General features: G+C 48.7%; 1 protein-coding gene across 1 annotated transcript in view; it reads right to left on the minus strand.

Moving 5' to 3' along the window:
• Positions 1-9,237: 9,237 nt before the first annotated feature.
• Positions 9,238-19,609, minus strand: part of SLC7A5 (solute carrier family 7 member 5) — a 33,178-nt gene continuing 22,806 nt past the window's right edge. Inside the window, exons 5-10 of the mRNA XM_015874195.3 lie at positions 18,646-18,769; positions 17,499-17,602; positions 16,865-16,961; positions 16,383-16,532; positions 15,423-15,600; positions 9,238-13,782 (exon numbers count right to left, since the gene is read on the minus strand). Of these exons, the coding sequence (XP_015729681.1) occupies positions 13,727-13,782; positions 15,423-15,600; positions 16,383-16,532; positions 16,865-16,961; positions 17,499-17,602; positions 18,646-18,769 (709 nt within the window). The 3' untranslated portion in view covers positions 9,238-13,726. The remainder of the gene's footprint in view (positions 13,783-15,422; positions 15,601-16,382; positions 16,533-16,864; positions 16,962-17,498; positions 17,603-18,645; positions 18,770-19,609) is intronic.

A 19,609-nucleotide genomic window follows, 5' to 3' on the forward strand; every position in this document is an offset into this window, starting at 1 on the left:
TCAGATGTCTGCACACTCTAATTCCAGCCCCGGGTTTTGTTTTCGCTTTGTTTTGGTGTTTTGAACTGTGAGCTGATAAAAGAATGTGGCATTGGCTTGAATCTGTTGGCTTTTGCACTGTTCATTCTGCTGCCACAAAGTGTCCCGTGCTATTATAGCTGGCAGCCCATCCCCAGCTCCCACCTACACAAAGAACACGTGGTTTGACTTTGTTATTTCTTTTTATGGTCCGCAATATGCTCATTCAACAGGATGGCAAATCCAGCTGTATCAGCAAAGCTCGGAATAACAGGCATGAAAGCCTCAGAAAAGAATCAAAAGCTTTTTTCCCACAAGTCTTCTTTGTGCTCTAACACTCGATTTATTTTTCCCCTGTTAATGCTTTCGGAAGCCAGTAGCAAGGCAAGAATTAATGGCACAGATTAAATGGGAGGACATGCTGACAGCACAGTAACTAAGTCAACCAAAATGCATTGCAGTGTTAGCAAGAGCTGGTATTCCCACAGTGCCCTTCTGGAAAGGTGAAGATGAAGCTAAGCCCAGCAACAGAGAACTTCAGGGCTGCTGAGAAGGGCATCGCTTCAAACACCCTGGCAGCATCCAGCACAGAGGCATATTGGTATAGGCCCTGCAAAGCAAGAGGGGTGAGCTGCAAGGTAAAGTGAAATCATGCCATGCTTGCTTTGCTACAAATCCCTGCTATCGCACAGCCTGAGTTTCACGTTGGCTGCACTCACAGTCCAGCAGAGGCCCCTCGGTCCCCATGGATGCGTGTAGCACATGAGGCTGGATGCAAACCAAGCAGGCGGCTGCTGCAAAGTCAGCAACGGTGCTTTGCTCCATTCAGGGACTGATAATATCTCACGGCCATTCAATTGGGCTTCCTGTATTTTTTTGTTTTGAAATCGGTGCTTTTATATCTTGGAAACAGAGGAAGGCAGAGCCTTGAATAAAGCATGGCTTTATTCAGGTGCAGATCCCAAGGGATATCTATCTAAATCCATCAGCAGATTGTCACACGTGAAGCTGGTTTCCCAGCCCATCTGAAAAGGCTCTTTCTCTCACCACGCCAATGGGACGTCACTGGGTTTTGTGGGGTTTTGGAAAGAGAACGGCAGAGAAAGAACTGAAGTGAGACAGAGCGAGAACGTTGTTTAGAAATTCACATTTCTAATCATTAATAGTGATGCAGCAACCTTGCATGTTTGGGGTGATGGTGATTTCTATAGCACTAATGATTAGCACCAGGAGAAGCAATAACGAAGGCTGCAGCTCCAGCTGATGTATAGGAGAAGAACTGAAGGGACAAACCCACAGACTCAGTGGGAGCAAATAGGTGCCTCTCCCCTCTCTGAGCCCAGTTTTTAAATGCAGATGTGTCCATTCAATCACTACAATGAATATCTAACACCTAAAATCCAAAAGGTTGCTTGTATGATCAACTGGAACCCTTCCATTCTGTATTCCTGTACGCATGAAGCTGGGCCAGCTCCAGTTCACTTTTAATGAATGAATGTTCTCATAGTGAAAGTGCCGGGATGAGAGGTGTGGTAGATAACAAGCAGGAAGCATTAAGATGTATTTCTTGCTGCAATTCTTTTTTGCTTTTCCTCATAGAGCAGCAAAATCCCTCCGCGTGTGTCACTGCTTCCTCTTGCTCGTCCTTTGTCAAGCATCCTGTCACACAGAGAGCAACAGGGATTTCTCTTTTCATCAGAGCAGACATTTCAAGTGTGCAGGGTGTCTGCAGCGTCACTGAGCTTGGCAGCATTTAGCAGCCCAGCTTGGAGGCTGCTCCTGATGAAAATACTCCAGCAGCTGTTGTCACATCTCCCCATGCCATTGCCCTCCATCAATCCGCTCAAACCACTGTTCTGGTTCCCAGAATAGGGCTAAGAAGGCAGAAATCTTAGGCTGCCTGTATGTCTGTCCTGGATCTTAATTAATTAGGCTAGCAAGCTGTTCATTAGGCTCCCTAAGCTTCTTTAGAGATGCTTAATCATCCCCGGGGAAGGCTATATGGTTCACGATATAAGGATGGAGTGTGGAGCCCTTTCTCCTCACCTGTCATCAGGCTTGTTTGGCTTTATTCCTATTTTCTTGATGGATGTGTGTACTGGTCTGCCCATGTAAAAAGATGATGCAAAACGTTCATCTGAAATGCCTGTGTCATTGTGCATTGGTTCGCTTCACCCAGGGGCCAGGGGTTGGTAGGGAGACCTGGGTACAGGGCTCAGCTCCATCCGTGGCACCCCGACATCTTTGAATTCCCCCTTGTATTTCTAAAGAGGAAGAGAAATCATTCGATGAAATGAGTGAGAACGGAGGGAGTGAAGGGAAATGCCAAGAGCCCGGGTTGAGCAGTGAATTCCAGACAGCCATGGTCATATCGCTCAATAAGGGCAAAGCAGCCAAAATCACCATCAAATCTCCGGCGCTTACGTACACAACCCTATTTTTTCCCCCGTTATTCAAATTCTGAGTCTGATGCAACCCGGGGTGAGATGTGCTAAGACTAAGGATTGCAATGGCTGCTGTGTGCCGCCGGGTGTCAGCTCTGCAGCGAAGGGCTGCTGCAAGAGCAGCAGGGACATTGCATCATCTGCAGAGCTGCAGAGCTCCCATCTCTGACTAGTTCTCTTGTTAAGGATAATCAGCACTCTTAGCACCTAACCAGCCCTCACTTTGTATTGAAGACTGTTTCATCACACAACCCCTGTATTATCTGGGAGGAGAGGAGCATCCTGCCTTTGGATGGAGGTAAAGGACAGGGCCTGACCTTTAGTGCTTGATTTTCACCTACCTCAGACCTGATAGTGGCAATGCTGATTGAATTACTTGGACTGTTGATTAAATTAATCGTGTTTTGTCTTCACAAAAAGCCACTTGTGGCCTCCAGCCTGACCATGACTGGGCCAGGTTGTCTCCTGCTTCCATCTCCTCAGACTGATGACTTATCCATGCTGAGCAATGCACTGCAGAGGGATTCTGTATGTTCTCTCACTCCAGTTCAGTCTGGTTTTGTTCGCCCCCCAATAAAGATAGCTCCATACATCCCTTATCACGTTAAACATTTGCCCTCGAGAAACGCTGACCCTGACAAGATTCCTTGAGCTTTTGCAAAAGAAAAGAAAATATTTATTCATTCTCAGTGGCTTAGAAAGGTAAACCTGGGTATATCAACCACACCTTGGTGAACAGAAATGTTCTCCTAAGGTGCTGGGCTGCTGGGGCACGGGGAAGGGGCTGCGTGCTATGATGGGGTTTGTGCTTTGTGAGACACTGTGCATGGAGCCGATGCAATAGTAAAATAGCAACAGTAAAACCCAGAACTCCCTGCAGAGTTCCCTGCAGGAATGGTTGTCTGCATCGTGAGGTGTAGGTAAAACAGGTTGCCCAAGGAGGCTGTGGATGCCCCATCCCTGCAGGCATTCAAGGCCAGGCTGGATGTGGCTCTGGGCAACCTGGGCTGCTGGTTGGTGACCCTGCACACAGCAGGGGGTTGGAACCAGATGATCATTGTGGTCCTTTCCAACCCAGGCCATTCTATGATTCTATGATTCTTTCCTTCCAGCACAAGGCAATGCCTCATGTACAAACCCCACCGCTATGTCATAGTCCTGCAGGGAGTGTCAGGCTGGATGAAAACTCCAGCTATTGGTATGATCCTGTTTGTAAAAGGTCAATGGATAAGTTTCAGAGCGTTTTCACCGACACGATGCAGTAGGAAATGGTTTCACATCTGTCCATCTGCTTTTTCAAAGAAAGGGTTTATTTTTAACGTCAAGCTGCAATCTCGCCTAGTATCTCTCAGGGGTGTTCTGTTAATGTGCGTGTTCTCTCTTGGAAATAACCACCATCATTTCCTCTGTGATGTCATTTCTCACACTAGAACAAAAGAGATACGCAGGAAGGCGAAAATCAGACATTGGTGATGTGTAACATCAGGCTTTCTTTTTCTCTGTGATGTTCAAACAGAAAGCAGGGCTTTGTCAGGAAGAACCCCACGTGAAAAACAATCTGACACACCACAGATGATCCATTCCTGCTGATGAAGCAGAGCGGAGTTGGGTCCCCCTGGAAAACCAATATTTGCTCTGCTATCTGCTGCTTGCTCTGCAGCGATATCTGGGCAGGATCACAGCGGGGAGCTGCGTTTCTATGGTGGCTGTTGACACTTGGAGCAGCTTCATGTTCTCCCACAAGATAAACTGTCATGTTGTGGGGCTGGAGTGAGTAGCAGCCCATCTGCATGGGCAGGGAGCTGGCTGCTGCTGTGTGTATTACAGCTTTCTATCAGTGCAGATCAGATCAATACATGGCACTGGGACTCAGGGATGCTCTGAGATGCTGGAGATACTGGCAGTTCTCCCCAGGCATGGGCTCACCTGCACAGGGCTGAGCTGCAGGTGTGGGTTGGCGTTGGGTTCCTCATTCCTACAGATCCCCCAGTTCCTCCACTGTGCCTGCAGGGCAGCAGCCTTTGCACCAGTGGTTATTTGCTGGGGAGAGGCAATGAGATGGGCACTGCCCATCCCACCAAACCCAGCTGGGGAATATCCTCTAACCCTCAGTACCCAAGAAACATAACCCAGGTGGTCCCAGCAGTTTGGCTTGGCCTTCAGACCCTTCACATTCCCAGGTGCTGCAGAACAAACTTAAGGGCCACAGCCCAAATCCTCCTGCCCCCACTGAGTTTGCTGCAAGCCAGCTCCTGCCATTGCTCCTCTGCCTGCTGCACCATGACCTGGCAGGGACACGCATCTGAGTGCACCTTCACTCCTTGATCTAACATGGGATCAAGCTCCATTTTGCATGCCAGGCCTATTTTCCTCCTGGTTTCCAGTTCCCCATCTCCTCCCAAGCCCTGTGCTCATTGCACGTGGCTGGAGTTAAGCAGGCTCCAAACTAACTCTGTCCCAGGGAGGGAAGCCTGCCCTGTGCCTGTGGTTTCTTTGTGGAGCACAGAAACAGGAGATCAGCCCTTGTGCTGATGCTCAGAGCAAGCATCCCCAAATCACCACCAGGACTGGAGCTGGTGGCATGCAGTGGAGGGAGTGAGCTCCACAGAAAGCCTGGAATTCGTGTTATAAGGGCGAGGAAAACCACATGAAAGCATCCTTCCCCACCTCACCCTCTGCATGAAGCAACAGAGCTCTGCTCTCCCAGTGTTCTTGGGTTGAAGCCTTTCCCCATTGTCTGGGCAGGGAACAGGTCAAGGCAAGCAGGCACTGAAGTGGCTGATAGATATAAATTGTGTTCCTACAGGAGATCCCCTTCTGGATTCCACTTCTGTGACCCCACCATAGTTCTGCACTGGGCAAACTTTGGGGTGAAGGTCTCCATTCCTGCAAGCACAGATACCCAGGTGGCACTGAACCCATGCAGCAAGAGGAAAATCCTATAGAGGATGATTCTCAAGATTTTGGGTCTTATCATCTGCCTGGGTTTGCTCAGGTTCCAGGCTGTTCAATCAGCAGAAGGATTTTTCCATCCCCACATATTCCTTCTGAAACCAAAACGTTACCAGGGATGATCATTTCCAATTACTCACAGGAACTGCTGTACACTTGGATTAGCGTGGCTTTAAATAACCCTCTTCTAGGAGCTGGCACTTTGTGTTCACGCAATTATTCTCCCCACCTGAGGAAGGAGGCTCCAATTAGCAGCCGGTCAGCCCAGACCCCCTTGTTCTGCACTATGGCTCCTGCCCCGTGATCCACTGCCCGCAGCCAGCGCGGATGTTTGCAACGATTGCACAAGAGAACACAGCATGTGAGAGCTCCAACCATTCTCACCACTGAAAGGCAGCGCCTCTTTGAAAGCAGCTTTGTCCATCTGGGCTTTTTTTTATTTCCTAAGGAGAAACAATGCTGGCAAATGGCAAAATGCCATTCAGCAGGGGAAAGCTGCAGACAGGGAGACAGACATGGTGGCACTGGGAGCCAGCAGCCCAGCATGCACTGAGCATGAAATGTGGTAAAGCCACCCCTTAGAAGCACAGAATCATTCAGGTTGGAAAGATCTCTACAACCCCCAAGCCCACCCTGCAGTTCTGGGACACCCCCTCCAGTCTCTGGTCTCACAGTGCAGTGTCCCTATGGCACGTTTCCTTCAGGTCCCCGCACATGCCAGCCTGCTCCTTAAGTGCTTTGCACCCTTGGTCTGCCCATAACTCCCTGCTGCAGCTGTCACGACCCCAAATACCTTCAGCTTGCTTTACTCAGCTCAGGTTGCACATACTGTCGGGTTTATTACCCGCGTGCAGTTGGTCTGCTGACTTTGTTTAATGAAAGCTGGGGCCAGCAGCAGCCCCACTGCGAGTCCTTGCAGGCCCAGCAGCTCCGTGTGCCCTTTATGACAGCAGCTTTGGTCCCTCCTGGCCTGCAGGTACCGCACACCCTCCAGACATTGCTTTTTGTCTTAGCTGATCTGCTGACTCCAAGACAGGACGTGCAGCAGCACCTCACCCTGCACCTCATTGCACCACAATCCCAAATACCTGCGATGCCCAGACCTGATTTATGAGCTCCCCCAGGCAGGAGGGATGAACTTCTTGTCACATCAGCCACTGCTGCTCCAGACAAGTGGAGCAAGAACCTCTATGAGCTCCTGCACTCACTGCCTGGATCCGCCAGGAACTCAATCCAAATGGAGAACATGTTTGTGTTCCCACCGTGCAGGGTTTGTACAGGAGCCTTGCCATGTCCGCACCATTTGCTTTATGGCACACAGCGTGTGCGAGGCTCTGCACATTTTATTGTCATTACTCATGTTGGTGAGGATGCCGTTGGCTGCTCTGAAGGCTGTGAGATCTGCCACGGTGCTGTTACAGACAATACCTCATTTCCAGCAGTCTGGGGAGGTGTTTGCTGATGCCTGGCTTACAGCTTGCATTGCACTGGCACCACGCAAAGACAGAGCGTGGATAAAGACCTTCAGCTCTTCCAGCAGCAGCCTTAAAAGTCAGTCATATGCTCTTATCAGAGCCCTGGAGAGCACGCTGCTAACCCCCCCTGCATGTCCCTGGCACCACTTGTGCAGCGCTGTGCTCCAAAAGATGACAAAGTGATGAGTGATGACAGTGCAAACAGAGCAGCAGGAGCACAGCACAGTGCTGGATGGCCAGAGGAGTGCCCAGCCTTATGAGAGACACCTCTGTACCATTATAGGACATGGCAGCAGCTCCTTGTGGCTCCTTTTTGTTAAAAAATAAGGCTGCCGAGCAGAACTTCCATTGCTTCAGTTTTAAGGAGGCAGTTTTGTTCTCCTCTTTCCTTTGCTTCAAGGCAGCTGGTCAACACCAACACTCCTGTTAATTTTCCTCACACCTGGATCTCATTTTGCTGCACTCATTTACCTCCCTCATAGGCTGTAGCCACAACCCCTCCTCAGTTCCTTTCTTTCCTTCCTATTTGTGCCCTTGAAACATCTCCCAGCACATCACACCCCACCCTCAGGCTGTGTTCTCCCCTCTGCAAACACATTTATTTGGTACCTTTCATCTTGTACGCAAACCTTCAAATAAATGACTGGGTTAATGCTTTCTGCCAGGCTTGCCTCCAGCTCACAGAAGTGCTGCTATGCTTCTTCATCCATCCACAATGGCAGACCCCCCAGCATCTCCATTACTGCTTTGGTTTTGGGGAGAGAAATGGGAAAACATTGGTTTCTGTGTCTGATGTGCCCCAGGGCTGCATTCCCAGCCTTTCCCTCCCATTGCAGCTCAGCCCCAATCCCACTTAGCCCTCCCAGCCCTGGGAACATGGAGCTCAACACTGCTGTGCTTCACAACAGCCCCTTTTCTCGTCTCCTTTTGAACTCTGGTGCAGGCAGACTGCTGGTCTCACCAACATCCTCTGCCCTCGAGCGTGTGATGAACATCACCGTGATCTGAAACCTCTTCCTGCCTTTGTGTCTGGGCCAGAGGGGCAGCTTTGTGCTCGGGATGGATGGAGCAGTGTCACAGAATAGCACTGCAATTCTTTTTGCTTCACATGAGATCCTTCATTGCAGCCCATTGTGAATGTCACACAAGTCACCAGAAGCTGCCGGCTCCTACCCCATCCCAAAGCCGTGTTTCTGCCCAGGATGCTCTTCTCTCTGTCTCTGCTCACTGTATCCCCTATCAAAGCTTCTTGCAACTGCTCCAGGCCAATGCTGCACCCCCTGCTCACTCTGGGCATCACCACTGGGCCGTGCATTGGGCTGCACCTGCCAGCCAGGAGCTTTCCAAGTCTCCAAACCCAGAGCTGGAGCTTTGCTCCCAAGCACGATGCTTTATCTGGCAACAATTCCCTGCATACGCTCCCTACAAAAGCTCCAGCTTGGGAAGTTCTCCAAGCAAGGCTGTAGTGAACACAACGCAAATAACTCGTGTCATTTCTCCACTGCCACCTTCCCTGTCTGCAGAGCCCTGTTCAGAGCTGGCTTTCCACAGGCTCCAGCCCCTTCCTGTTCTCGTGCTGGTGGCAGCACTGTGAATGCAATGTTTGCTGTGTCTTATCGGGGTTTATTCTCTCTTCTGTTTTCCTTCTTTGGCCACAGCTGTCGCTTTGTGAGAGATCTCTTGTAAATCTGGTGGCACACGCTATTCCGCTCTCTGCCCACGTTGGCTTTTAGAGATGTTTTCCTAAGATTAATACCTTCACTGAGCACCTCTAATGCAGCAAGTGTCCCTGCTTGCACACGACAGCCCTGAAATACCCTAATTTCTGCACCCCTAACTTCCTTCTTCACTTCATATAAGGCAGAATGGTGCTGCAGCAGCTGGGTTTGCTCCATGCAGCATTGCTGCCACTCTCTCCAAGCATTACTTTCTGCAGTAGATGCAATACTCACTCCTGAAGCAGGAACTGCCTCTTGGGAACTCACTAACCACCCCCACCCAGCTGGCTGCAGTGCATAAATCCCATATCAATGTGTGCAGCAGCACTGCAGCCTCATGCGCTGCTGGGCTTAGAGCTTCATTCTGTGCCCACCTCTCCCTGTTGGCGTCTGCAGGAGCAAGGAATGAGAAAACACAGCCCCATCTTCTCCCATAGGGGTGCCCACAGTAGCATTCCTCACACCTCCACATTCCCACAGTGCCTCTCATCAGCCATTCCCCATCACCTTCATCTGCATTAGGCCCAACCAGACACAGGGATGTGAATGTGAAAGCAGGAGGGGCAGAGGGGCTGCAGGGCCAAAACAACAGAACCTTATGCAAAATGAGTTGGAGGCAAAGACCAGCAATGGGAGAGTTGTAATTCAGCTTTCTTTGTTAAAAAACAACCGACTAAACAAACAAAAAAAAATAATAAAACAACAACCAGATAACCCGAAACATAAACCAACCCGAACACGGAACAGGTTTTGTTAACCACAGACATAAAAAGAATCAAGAAATACTAGAAAAAATACATGGTGGTGGGAGACGTTTTGTTTTACAAGGCAGTTTGACGGTGTTCCCATTGGTGGGGCAGCTCGGCCAGCCACTGAACTGCTGTGCCAATGGGACACAGACACTGTAAATAGCATCGACTGTAGAAGTATTAAGACTTAAAAGATATTTACCCCTTAAAAATAAATAGAACGCCATCTACAGCAACATTTAAATTAGTAGGTTTTGTTTTTCTTTTCTTTTCTTTTGCAAAGCAACCAAATGCAACAAAAAGGTCAAAGAGGTGTAAATTTGCTGGAGAAAATAAGAGAGAATTCTTTCCTGCTTAAAAGAAAAGGACAAAAATATGAAGTTCAGAAGAAAAGGTTGCTCGGGAAAGTCAGCTCACTCTCCAGCAGTGACTCTCACCATTGTCCCATGGGTCAGCACAGGGTCCGTGTCCCATCACAATCCCTATTTGCAGGGCTATGGGGGGGACACGGGCCCAACTCTGACCCCTGAACACATGGGGACATCTCTTGGGGGTGTGAAAACCATCCCTGTGCAGGAGAGCACTTGGCAACCATAAGCCTGCACTGAGATGGGAGTCACCAATGGGAATAGTTGCGGTGTTTTATATCTATAAAGTCTCTTTCAGGCCACTTCAGAATTCATTCAGTATTTTAAAAAAATATTTTCCTTTTTTTTTTTATTTATTTTTTTAAAATTTTTTTCCTTTTCTCATTGACGCTCAGCAGTTGGGGGAAGCATCCCCCCTTCTAATGCAACCAGCTCGAAGCAAAGAAAATCCTCTGGACATTGATTCCTAAGAGATGACCTAACGCAAGGGACATCACCAACCACCACAGCCGGGGGGAGAGCTGTGCATGGCAGGGTCTTTGGCAGACCCTGAGCAGTGTGCAGCCCTCACCCCACTGCCAGTTCCAGTTTGGATTGTGTAAACTGGGAAGAAACTTCCCATGTATGGGTGAAGCCAGAGTGAGGCTGCGGCCCCTTGTGAAGCAAGCAACCCTTTGGCAGCTCAGGGCTCAACCATCACAGGACCACCTCCCATCCACGCCATGGATAGATGTGGGGCTGTAATGCAAAGCTCTGGGGAGGTGCTGACCTCCAACACAGCCCCCAGGCTGCCCTTCCTCAGCTGCAGTGTGGCTTCAGCAGCTTCCAAAGGAAAAACCCCACCAGGGTCTGGCTGGGCTGTGCCTTCCCTTTGGATGTCTTTGGGAACAGGGCTGTGCACAAGCTGCTGTCCCACCCAGCCAGCCGGCATGTTGCGTAAGGACAGCACGCAGCTGTTTGCTTCCTTTTGGATTGTTATTAAAGCCTGAGAGCACTGTGGCTATGGCTGAAGGCACAGGCAGCAGCAGAGAAAGGAAACCTTCCTGTAGGGCCGGCAGCACAGCACAGCACACAGAACAAAGCCACTCCACACCAGCTTCCACCTAACGGGTCTTGGAAGTTTGTGCAAGCACCGGAGCCCCTTTGAACTCAGCTGTGCACAGATGGGACTGCTGAAACACAATGGTGTGTTTACCAGAGTGGGCTCACGCTCAGGAAGAGGAACCTGAAGCAAAGCCATGGGCTGCAGCCTCCTCTGAATCCCATGGGATGCTGTTCCATAACATCCACAGTGCTGGGACTCCAAAGATTCACAACCAAGCTGCATGAAGAGCAGTGAAGGTTGGGGCTCAGCTTAGTGCAACAGTCACTGCACAGTAATGCACACAGAGACACGATTACAGCTTTCACCCCTTGGAGAAACAGCTTTAGTCACATTTCCTCTGATATGAAATTTGGTCTTATCTCCTTATTTATCACCTCTAATCTCTAAAAAGCCTTCTCTACCAGCCCTGCCACCGAGATCTAGCAGTGGGGAACGAGCAGCCTCCATCAATCAGGGATATCAGAAATCAGGCTGAGATGTGAGCTGATCCAATACAAAAGTTGTGTGAATTTGTGCTGGTGCTTGGTTGGGTTTCTCCCTATACCTCTATTGCTGTGGAAACGAGGTCACCATATGTGTGACGTCAGTGCCAGAGGCAGCAGGTTAGTAGCACAACAGAAAGATCCTTAGCAGCAAGTAGAAAATAATCAACATTCTTAAAAAGCAAGCGAGCGGAGTTAAGGTTTTAATTAAGATCAGTTAATAAAAAAATAAATCTCAGTGTGACATCTCCTCTGTAAAACCAGTGTGAAAGGGTCACCAAGAGGATATCGTTTATTGATGGTCTTCATCACTGATGAAACTCATTAAGAGATATGCCCAAACCAAGCGATCCCCAGACGTTTGGGAGACTTGGACCCATTTCTGAGCTCTCTGTGGATTGGTCTTATAATGCAAGTTAAATCTGATGTAAATCAGTACTCGACTTGATTCTGCTGGTTTATATCATTAGCACTGAGAGTCCCTAAGTTCAATCCAGGCCATGCAGGAAACCAGTCCTTAGACCACTGCAGCCAAAAACTGCCAAGACCAAAGGGGAGAGGGAGAGACAGGTTTTTCTCCATGAAACAGGCCCATAAGGAGCGAGTTCCCATTGCTACCCTGCAAAAACATCTCAGCCTTCAGCTGGAAGAGGACTCCTCGTAAAGAGGAAAACTGAGTGCAGGATTTATATAGCTCGTGACCTTATCTATGCACTAGTCTCCCCATGGGCACTGGCTCTGAGATGCTCCAATTCATTGCACGTAGGTCCCTGAACAGCCATGCACTGGCCAGAACTTTGGGTACTTCTGCACTGCAGACATACCCCAACCAGCTGCAGTTCTCCATAGGTTAACTCAGCTCAAGCAGAGCTGGGCATTGATGCAATGTGAAGCATAGCAGGGCTGGGCTGGGTATCTCTGCACTGTATTGCCATGGAATAAGCAGTGTGACCACACAGGTTTCAGCACGATGATTGTCTCACCTATCCCTGCCTTAAAGCAAAGATGCACGGCTGGCAAAGCAATAGCAAGGAGCTGCACATAGACACATGTAGGACACAGCCACATACACTGGGACAAAAGCTGCCCACCTGCTATAACATAAATGCTTTTTTTTTGCTGAAGAGCTTTTTAAAAGGACAAAGCATGAGCTAGTAGTACCATTGGTGTCCTTAATGCCTCTTCTCCAACATGACTCTATGCTAAGAGGAGAATCCAGTAGGTAGCAATTGCTCTTGGAGGATGCCAGCTTCCAAACAGCTTAACTTACAAAAATATGGCAGAGGAATAAAAGGATCACCGACCATTTTCTGAAGCACAAGCACAAAAAAAGACTGCCACAGAGACAAGTGCAGCTTACTGGTGAGGAAAAGATGCATTTCATTTCCAATTGACTATTGACACAATATGAGCCACTTGTTCAAGAAGCCTCCAGTCCTGGCTTCCTTGACCAAAACAGCAGACTAGGGTTAAAGCAGGTCCAGCCATTGGGGCGTGTGGCCCTTTCTACCCCCCAAACCCAGTTGGTCCTATCTCCCATGTAAAACCCAGGGAACAAACCAGGAGAATCCCACCCATATTTCATCTTCATAGTTGGCTTAGGGGCATGTATTGATCAACCTTGCAGGCAAGGGCAGGGCAAAGAGGGTCTCACCCCACGCTGGATGATACCTACACAAAAACAAGGAGCAAACAGGCTAAAGAACTGACTATCTGCAGTTCCCTGGGCTAACTGGGAGCAACTGGGCCTGCTCCATCCCAGCGTGATCACACAGGGCTCAGGGTGGGCGTTTTTGAGAAGGGCATCCCAGCAAACTGGCTCAACAGCAGGAGATGGTTTGGAGCTGAGAGCTACAGCCACACAACAGCTGGGGACCAGACAGCCAAGTCAGACGAGGCCTCCTCGCTCTCATTGCTCTGACACTAGTTCTGCTCTGCCTTGTCTCACCTCTATCCATCACCACCAGTGGCACTCGCTGGACAGAACGCAAAGCACCAGTAGCACAGATTTATGCATGCCCTAAGCCCTCAGACAACCCTTCCTCCTCATCCACCCCCTGACTAGGTAGGGCAGGTGGGTCGGGCTCATCACTCAACTTAGTGAGCCCACACAGAACTGAGGTACAGCCCTCAGTATCACACACACACACGCACAGAGGCTGACTGGATGCACAAGAAGTCGCCGGCAGGAATTCCTCTTCCTGGCCCATGTTCGTACCAAGAACTTCTTCAGGAGGCAGCAGGAGGGCTGGAGGGAGGCAAGGCAGAGCAGGCGGCACCGTGTCAGACACGAAGCAGTTCTGACAGGGTGCTCCAGTGCTTAGGTTTTATTGATGAGGGATCAGAAGTGTTTTTCTCCTTGTGTCGTCTTAATATTGTGCGTTTCCTCGAGCCGAACGTCTCTGCTTTTCCTGCTTATGATTCTTGCGGAACCACTTCCATCAGTTTCTGGCACACGGCTGTTGCGTGGACTGCGGGAGGAAAAGCAAAGTATGGGTCAAAGGGATTGCTTACAGAGGGCCCAACGTATTTATCTTGGTTTTAGCTCACAATTCTTTGCTTCTTTAAGCAGAGCACACCCCATAGCCAACCCACTGCAGTTCTGAGCAGGATTAGTCCAAGTATAGTTTAAAGCTTGAAGCAAACAAACCACGGGCTGCTCTCCACTCCTGCTTAGAACTCAAGCATGTAAGAGCAGGAGCTTTGATCCTGCAGATGGATGCTGCACTACCCTGGAATCACTCGGCACCAGCTTCTACTTGCATGATGACACGGTAACTGCATTTGAATGCCAGAGCTGTAAGCAGTCCAAACAGAATCAGGCACAATAGGAAGGTGCACAGGCCAAAGCATCTTCTTCCAATTTGGAAAACCTTAGCTGTACGTGCACACACCTTCTTTAGACCTCTTTATTTTCCCAGCATTCATTATGGTGGCTGCTATCCAAGCACACCTTTCTGCTGCTTCCCTGTTGGGATGATGCTTCCCTGTTTGGATGCCAAGGAAAACCAGCAGCAGTTCTACATGCACGCAAGCGGAGTCAAACTCAGACTAGTTGGAGGTGGTCGAATTATTCACAATGTATATTCATAGACATGAGCTTAAAGTTCACATTTCTAGCAGGGCATTTGCAGGATTATCACTCTGTGCTCCCAGAGATTTTCTCTCTTATCCTTAATAGCCATTGGTGGGGGGGAAAGTAATTAATGCAGTAATTTACCACCTGGGCACAGCAATAATGGCTCTTCCAGGAACTGAGCCTAATACTCAGAATAATAAAAAAGTGAGGGAAAAAAGTGTTAAAAAAAAAAAGGATTAAGAGTGCTAAACATATTTTTCTTCCTCATAAAAAGCACCCAGCTGAGGCTGGGCAGTTCTACATCTGCTTTTCTGGGTCATCCTGCAGCACCAAGGCTGGGAGACAGATGGGAGACCTCAGAGCTTGGGTAACGTGGACTGACTTCCTTGATGCAGTTGTTCAGACAGAGGTTGCGTGTGCCAAGCACAGCATTTCCAGCCCTTCAAAATACACCCCGTTGGAAAACCTTACCCAAAGGCGGCTTAAAAATAAGCCTCATAAGAGAAAACATCCAGGGGATGGAGGGTTTTCTCCTCCCATTGCTCTGCTGTCACATTTGGATGTCAAAGGGGACTTTGACTGGAATAGAAACGTTAGCGCTGGCTGAGCGATGAAGTGGGACTAATTCTCATCTGACAGCAGTCAAATTTAGGCCAACTGTGCTCAGACTGCTGAACTGTTATTACTTTTCCCTCCCAACACCACTACAGAGGTATTCTCTGCTGGCAAAGGTTTGACCTGTGCTTTTACAAGGGGCAGGATGCAACAACGTGCTCATCGAGTTACGTTCCACCACAGATATTTGGCCTGAATTTTGCAACTATCACAAGCCAAGGTGCACTTTAGGTGCTCGTTAGATAAGGTAATTGTCAAGCTAAAACTTGTTGGTGTTAAAAGCATTGATCAGAGCCAAGGCACTGGGAGCCCTCACTGCACAAACAAGAGCCAGCGCTGCTAGCTGCAGCATGCTCACTGGAGACATCGCTATTCCAAGGCTGCACCCTTGCTCTACCTTGCTCTGGCAATACTTACAGATGCCCTGGAGAATCCACTTGGGCTTGTTTTGCCACCAGACCCCAAACATGTAAAAAGGAATCCCGCTGAAGATGATGGCAAAGCCGATCCCGCATTCTTTTGGCGTCATCCAGAAGGAAACAGCAATGAGAAACAAGCAAGCCAGGATGAAGAAAATGGGCAGGCAGATGTTCACCTAAACAGGGACCAAAGGAAGGGTAAGAACTTATACCAGGGGAAGAAGATAAAACATTCGTGAGTGATTCCTTATAAAAAACATCTGAACCGACAGCATCAAATGCAGCAGCAGACACAGCACAAGCCATGGAAAGAGTTACTGTGGGAAGGCACCAAGACAGGTCTGAGAGTTTGTTTCTCTCTGGCCCCCCGTTGCCTGGCAGAGACCTGAGTGTGCTCTGGGGGATGAGTGAGAAGCATGCCCATAAGGAAGGCAGGCATGCTTGTGGCTGACATGGTCTTGGCCTCCTCCCAGCTGGGATGCAGCGCTGCCAAGCTGGCCAAGGACAAATAGAACAGAGTTCTCATCTCTGCAGGCATGGGTTTGGCTGCTTTATTAAATCATTTGAAGTGAATTCCACGATGCTACAGAGCGTTTCACTGAGAGTCACAGCCTGGGGAGCACGTTAGTCACCGAGAGCTCTGTGCTGGGCCACCCCACATCTCTGCCACCCAGAGCATCCTTCATCCCCATGCTCTCATGGTCACAACAGCTCTTCACCTCCTGTGTGGTGAGTGCACCCATTTGCTTTTGGCAGGTTCTGATGCATCTGGGACATCACTGATAACTACACAGCTCGTGCTTCCACAGCTCTTCTCCTGATGGCAATACATTTCCCATTCTACTCCCCTTTCCATATAGGAAGAGGAGCTGAAGCCTCTGACTGGTTTGAAAGAGCTATTTCAAATGAAAAAGCCCAGCACTGGGAGGACCTGAAACAGTTCCTGCACTGCTCATACCTTGATAGGCCTTTCCAGCTCCGGCTTCTTGTAACGCAGCCACATCATGCCTATGATGGCCAGGGCCACACACAGCCAGTTGAAGAAGCTGAAGAAGTTGATGACTGAGAAAATGTCATTGGAGAAGGCGTAGAGCAGGGTCATGACACACTGCATCCAGAAAAAAAAATAAAGCCATTAGCAGAGGGAAAGGTAGGCAAAACTGCATGTATTAAAGCAACAAACATGGGCATTATGTGCCAAGAAGAGAATCAGGTTGACTATTTTTTTACTTATTTAAGCTGTTTTCGAATGGTGCTTGGAATGATTACTAAACAAAAGTGGAATATCAGATATGATGAGAAGAACCTGTCCCCTCTCGTAGCAACAAGCAGAGATGGCTGCACTTGGAGCCCTTCTCTAATCGATCCACCTGAATCCCATCCCCAAACCTTTGTCTCAACACCAGGCTGACACCCCCCACCACACACCCCAGGGCTTACCGTAAAGACAAGGGATGGCACAGGAGTGAGAAGCCTGGGGTGAATCATGGAGAGAATGGAAGGTAGGTGTCCTTCTCGGGATCCAACAAAGAACAGCCTGAGGGACACAGAGAATTTATGACCACTGCAACCATCAGCCCTGGGCTGGGGTTTGTCTTCTGCCCAAAAAGATGTATTTACATCCTCCTTTCTGGAGCAAACAGTTAAGTGACTTTCCTAAGATAACCTTGGGGAGATGCATCAGACCTGAACCTCCTCAGCCTGTGTCCTCCCCATCCTTTCTCCTCATTCCGAAGGAGTTCTCAGCCTTGAAGTTTCGTAAGTTTCTGGTTTTCATTACACCCACTTTCTCAGGCAATGCCAATGAGCTCCAAGCCTGTGTTTGTTTATATTCTAATTAACTTCAACAGGACTTTGCTTGAGGAACGGAAGACTAGGATGACTGCAGGCTCTCTTTTTCAAATGGATATGGTATTAAGGCCTTGTTTTTGTTTCTATCATTCCCCACATGGCCTCCAGACCCTTCAGACTTTGTGTCTACCCACAGCTGCTCTGGGGAGGACAACTGTTCCAAACCCAGAGGCATCGAGCACTGCTTGTAAACAAAGGCCACAAAACTCAACAAGAAACATACCGAGAAGAGGTGAAGAGGGATCCATTAACAGATCCAAAGCACGATAAGCCCACAAAGACAGGTATGATCCAGGACATGATACCAAGGTGGTAATTCCCGAAGTCCTAAATGGGGTCAATGAGAACAGTACATCACATCCAAATGCCCAAGAGAACTCATGGTTGCTTTAACATTTGGAGTTAACTGAACAATTAACTCTTTCCCTGAGAATTGGGAGATAGGATTTATTGGAACAGTTACCCAAAAGCTCGCAGGCAAATGGAAGTAGATTCAGCCATTCAGATATTGCTAACTGCAGGCATGGAGCTGAGTGAGGACACTGAAACACGGCCCTTTACAAACACAGTGACCTGGAGTTGTAGCTTTGAATTACAAACTCACTCACACTGCAGCCCTGTGCCATCACAGCCACATTGATTTTGACATACATGCAAAGAAACACAACCAGAGTAACGCAATGCAGGCTGCTGTTTCATAGAGTCATAGGATCATAGGATGGCCTGGGTTGAAAAGGACCATTAATGATCATCAACTGTGTGGTTGCAGGCTGGAGCTCTGTGCTGACCCAAAGGATGGAGCTGTCACCTGATGGCCCACACTGACCACCCTGGGCCAGGAGATTCCCCCTAAAGCACCAAACAATCCCGGTCACACTCTGTTTTGCAAGGTCATGCCACACCAGTGGCATCTGAAGCAATCAGATTTCTGACCTCCGTGACATTTTAACTAATGGAGGTATTCTTTTTTCCTCTCTTAATTGTAACAAGGAAGATACAGAGAAAGAGAGAACAGTTCAGTCTAGTATCGTCTGAATGACCTTTCCCCATAAATATCACGTTCCGGTAACTGATGATAAGTCATGAGGCCAGCAGCAGCAACCTGGGCTATTTCTGAACAAAGAGCAGCGCTAACTGACCCCCCCTCACCCCCATCTGTGATTAATCCCCCTGGTATCATGCTGTTATTCCCTGCTCCGTCACAGTTGCTCTTTTATTTCCCATCAAACGCCAGCTTATTTCATTTATTTATTTTTTTTGAATAAGCAGCCACGATCAACAAGGGACAAAGTAGGAGATGTATGCAGAGATTGTAAGTTCAATTTAACCAGCCCTGGAAGCCAAATGAGTCACATCAGAAATGCACCTACCACAGCCACGGCTTCGGACGTCAGCATCTGCTCTGTGGACAGGGTTGTGAAGTAAGCCAAGTTTGTCAGCACATAAACCAAAGTGACTACAGGTAGTGAGATGATGATAGCCAGAGGCAGGTTTCTAGGAAGAAAACATCAATTGTTACGCAGCTCTAACTCAGAAGACAGCTGCTGACAGGGAGTGCTGAAGGCTCACACTGCAGCCCTCCTGCACTCACTTAAGAGCTGGCAGGAGCCGTTCTGCTCCTCCATGGCTCTCCAGTTTCTCAGTCACACTGTTTTCCTCTAGGAGAGCAGAAAATGGGAACAGCTCAGAGCTGACAGAGTGAAGGATGATGGCAGAAGGGGTTTTTCTTACAGAGGGAGACTCTGGCCATCTGGGCAAGCAGTAATCCATGGTCACTGCCAAGGCAAGCAAGTAAAAATAAAACCTCAAGTCTATTGGTAGCATTAGCACAGTCATCTTCTTTGGATGAAGGAGATGCATTTGTGCTGGTCTTTCTTGTGGGGTTGGAAAGAGCAGGGGTTGAGAGTTGGCTGTTTTTAAGCTCTAATTCTATGCAGCTGGTTGAACTCAGAGCAAATGAGTTCAGCCACACGTTGAGTGGAGCTGCAAAGACGAGACTATGTTGGTACTAACGTGCCTTTCCCAGCAGACCAACCTCATTTGTGAGCAGAAACTGAAAAAGGAAACCCTGCTTGATTCCCCACCTAATTGGTCCAAAGTCACAGGTGGTGAGACTTAAATACCATGGCTGCGTCCAGAAGACAAGAAAACAACTGCAGACTGCAAAAACTTCCTTTAACTGTGTTTGTCAAGAAAAGAGCACAGCAGCCTTAGCTCCCAGCAGGCACTAATCTCCACTGGGGCCAGCCAGGAGCAGACTCTAAACCCATAAGCCTGTGATGGTGGGAGAACTGCACCTTCCCTACAGGCAGAATGGATCTATCGATGAGTGAT

This window comes from Coturnix japonica, chromosome 6 (assembly GCF_054131305.1).
Source record: "Coturnix japonica strain WE chromosome 6, WE-NBRP24, whole genome shotgun sequence".
Classification (NCBI taxonomy): Eukaryota; Metazoa; Chordata; class Aves; order Galliformes; family Phasianidae; genus Coturnix; species Coturnix japonica.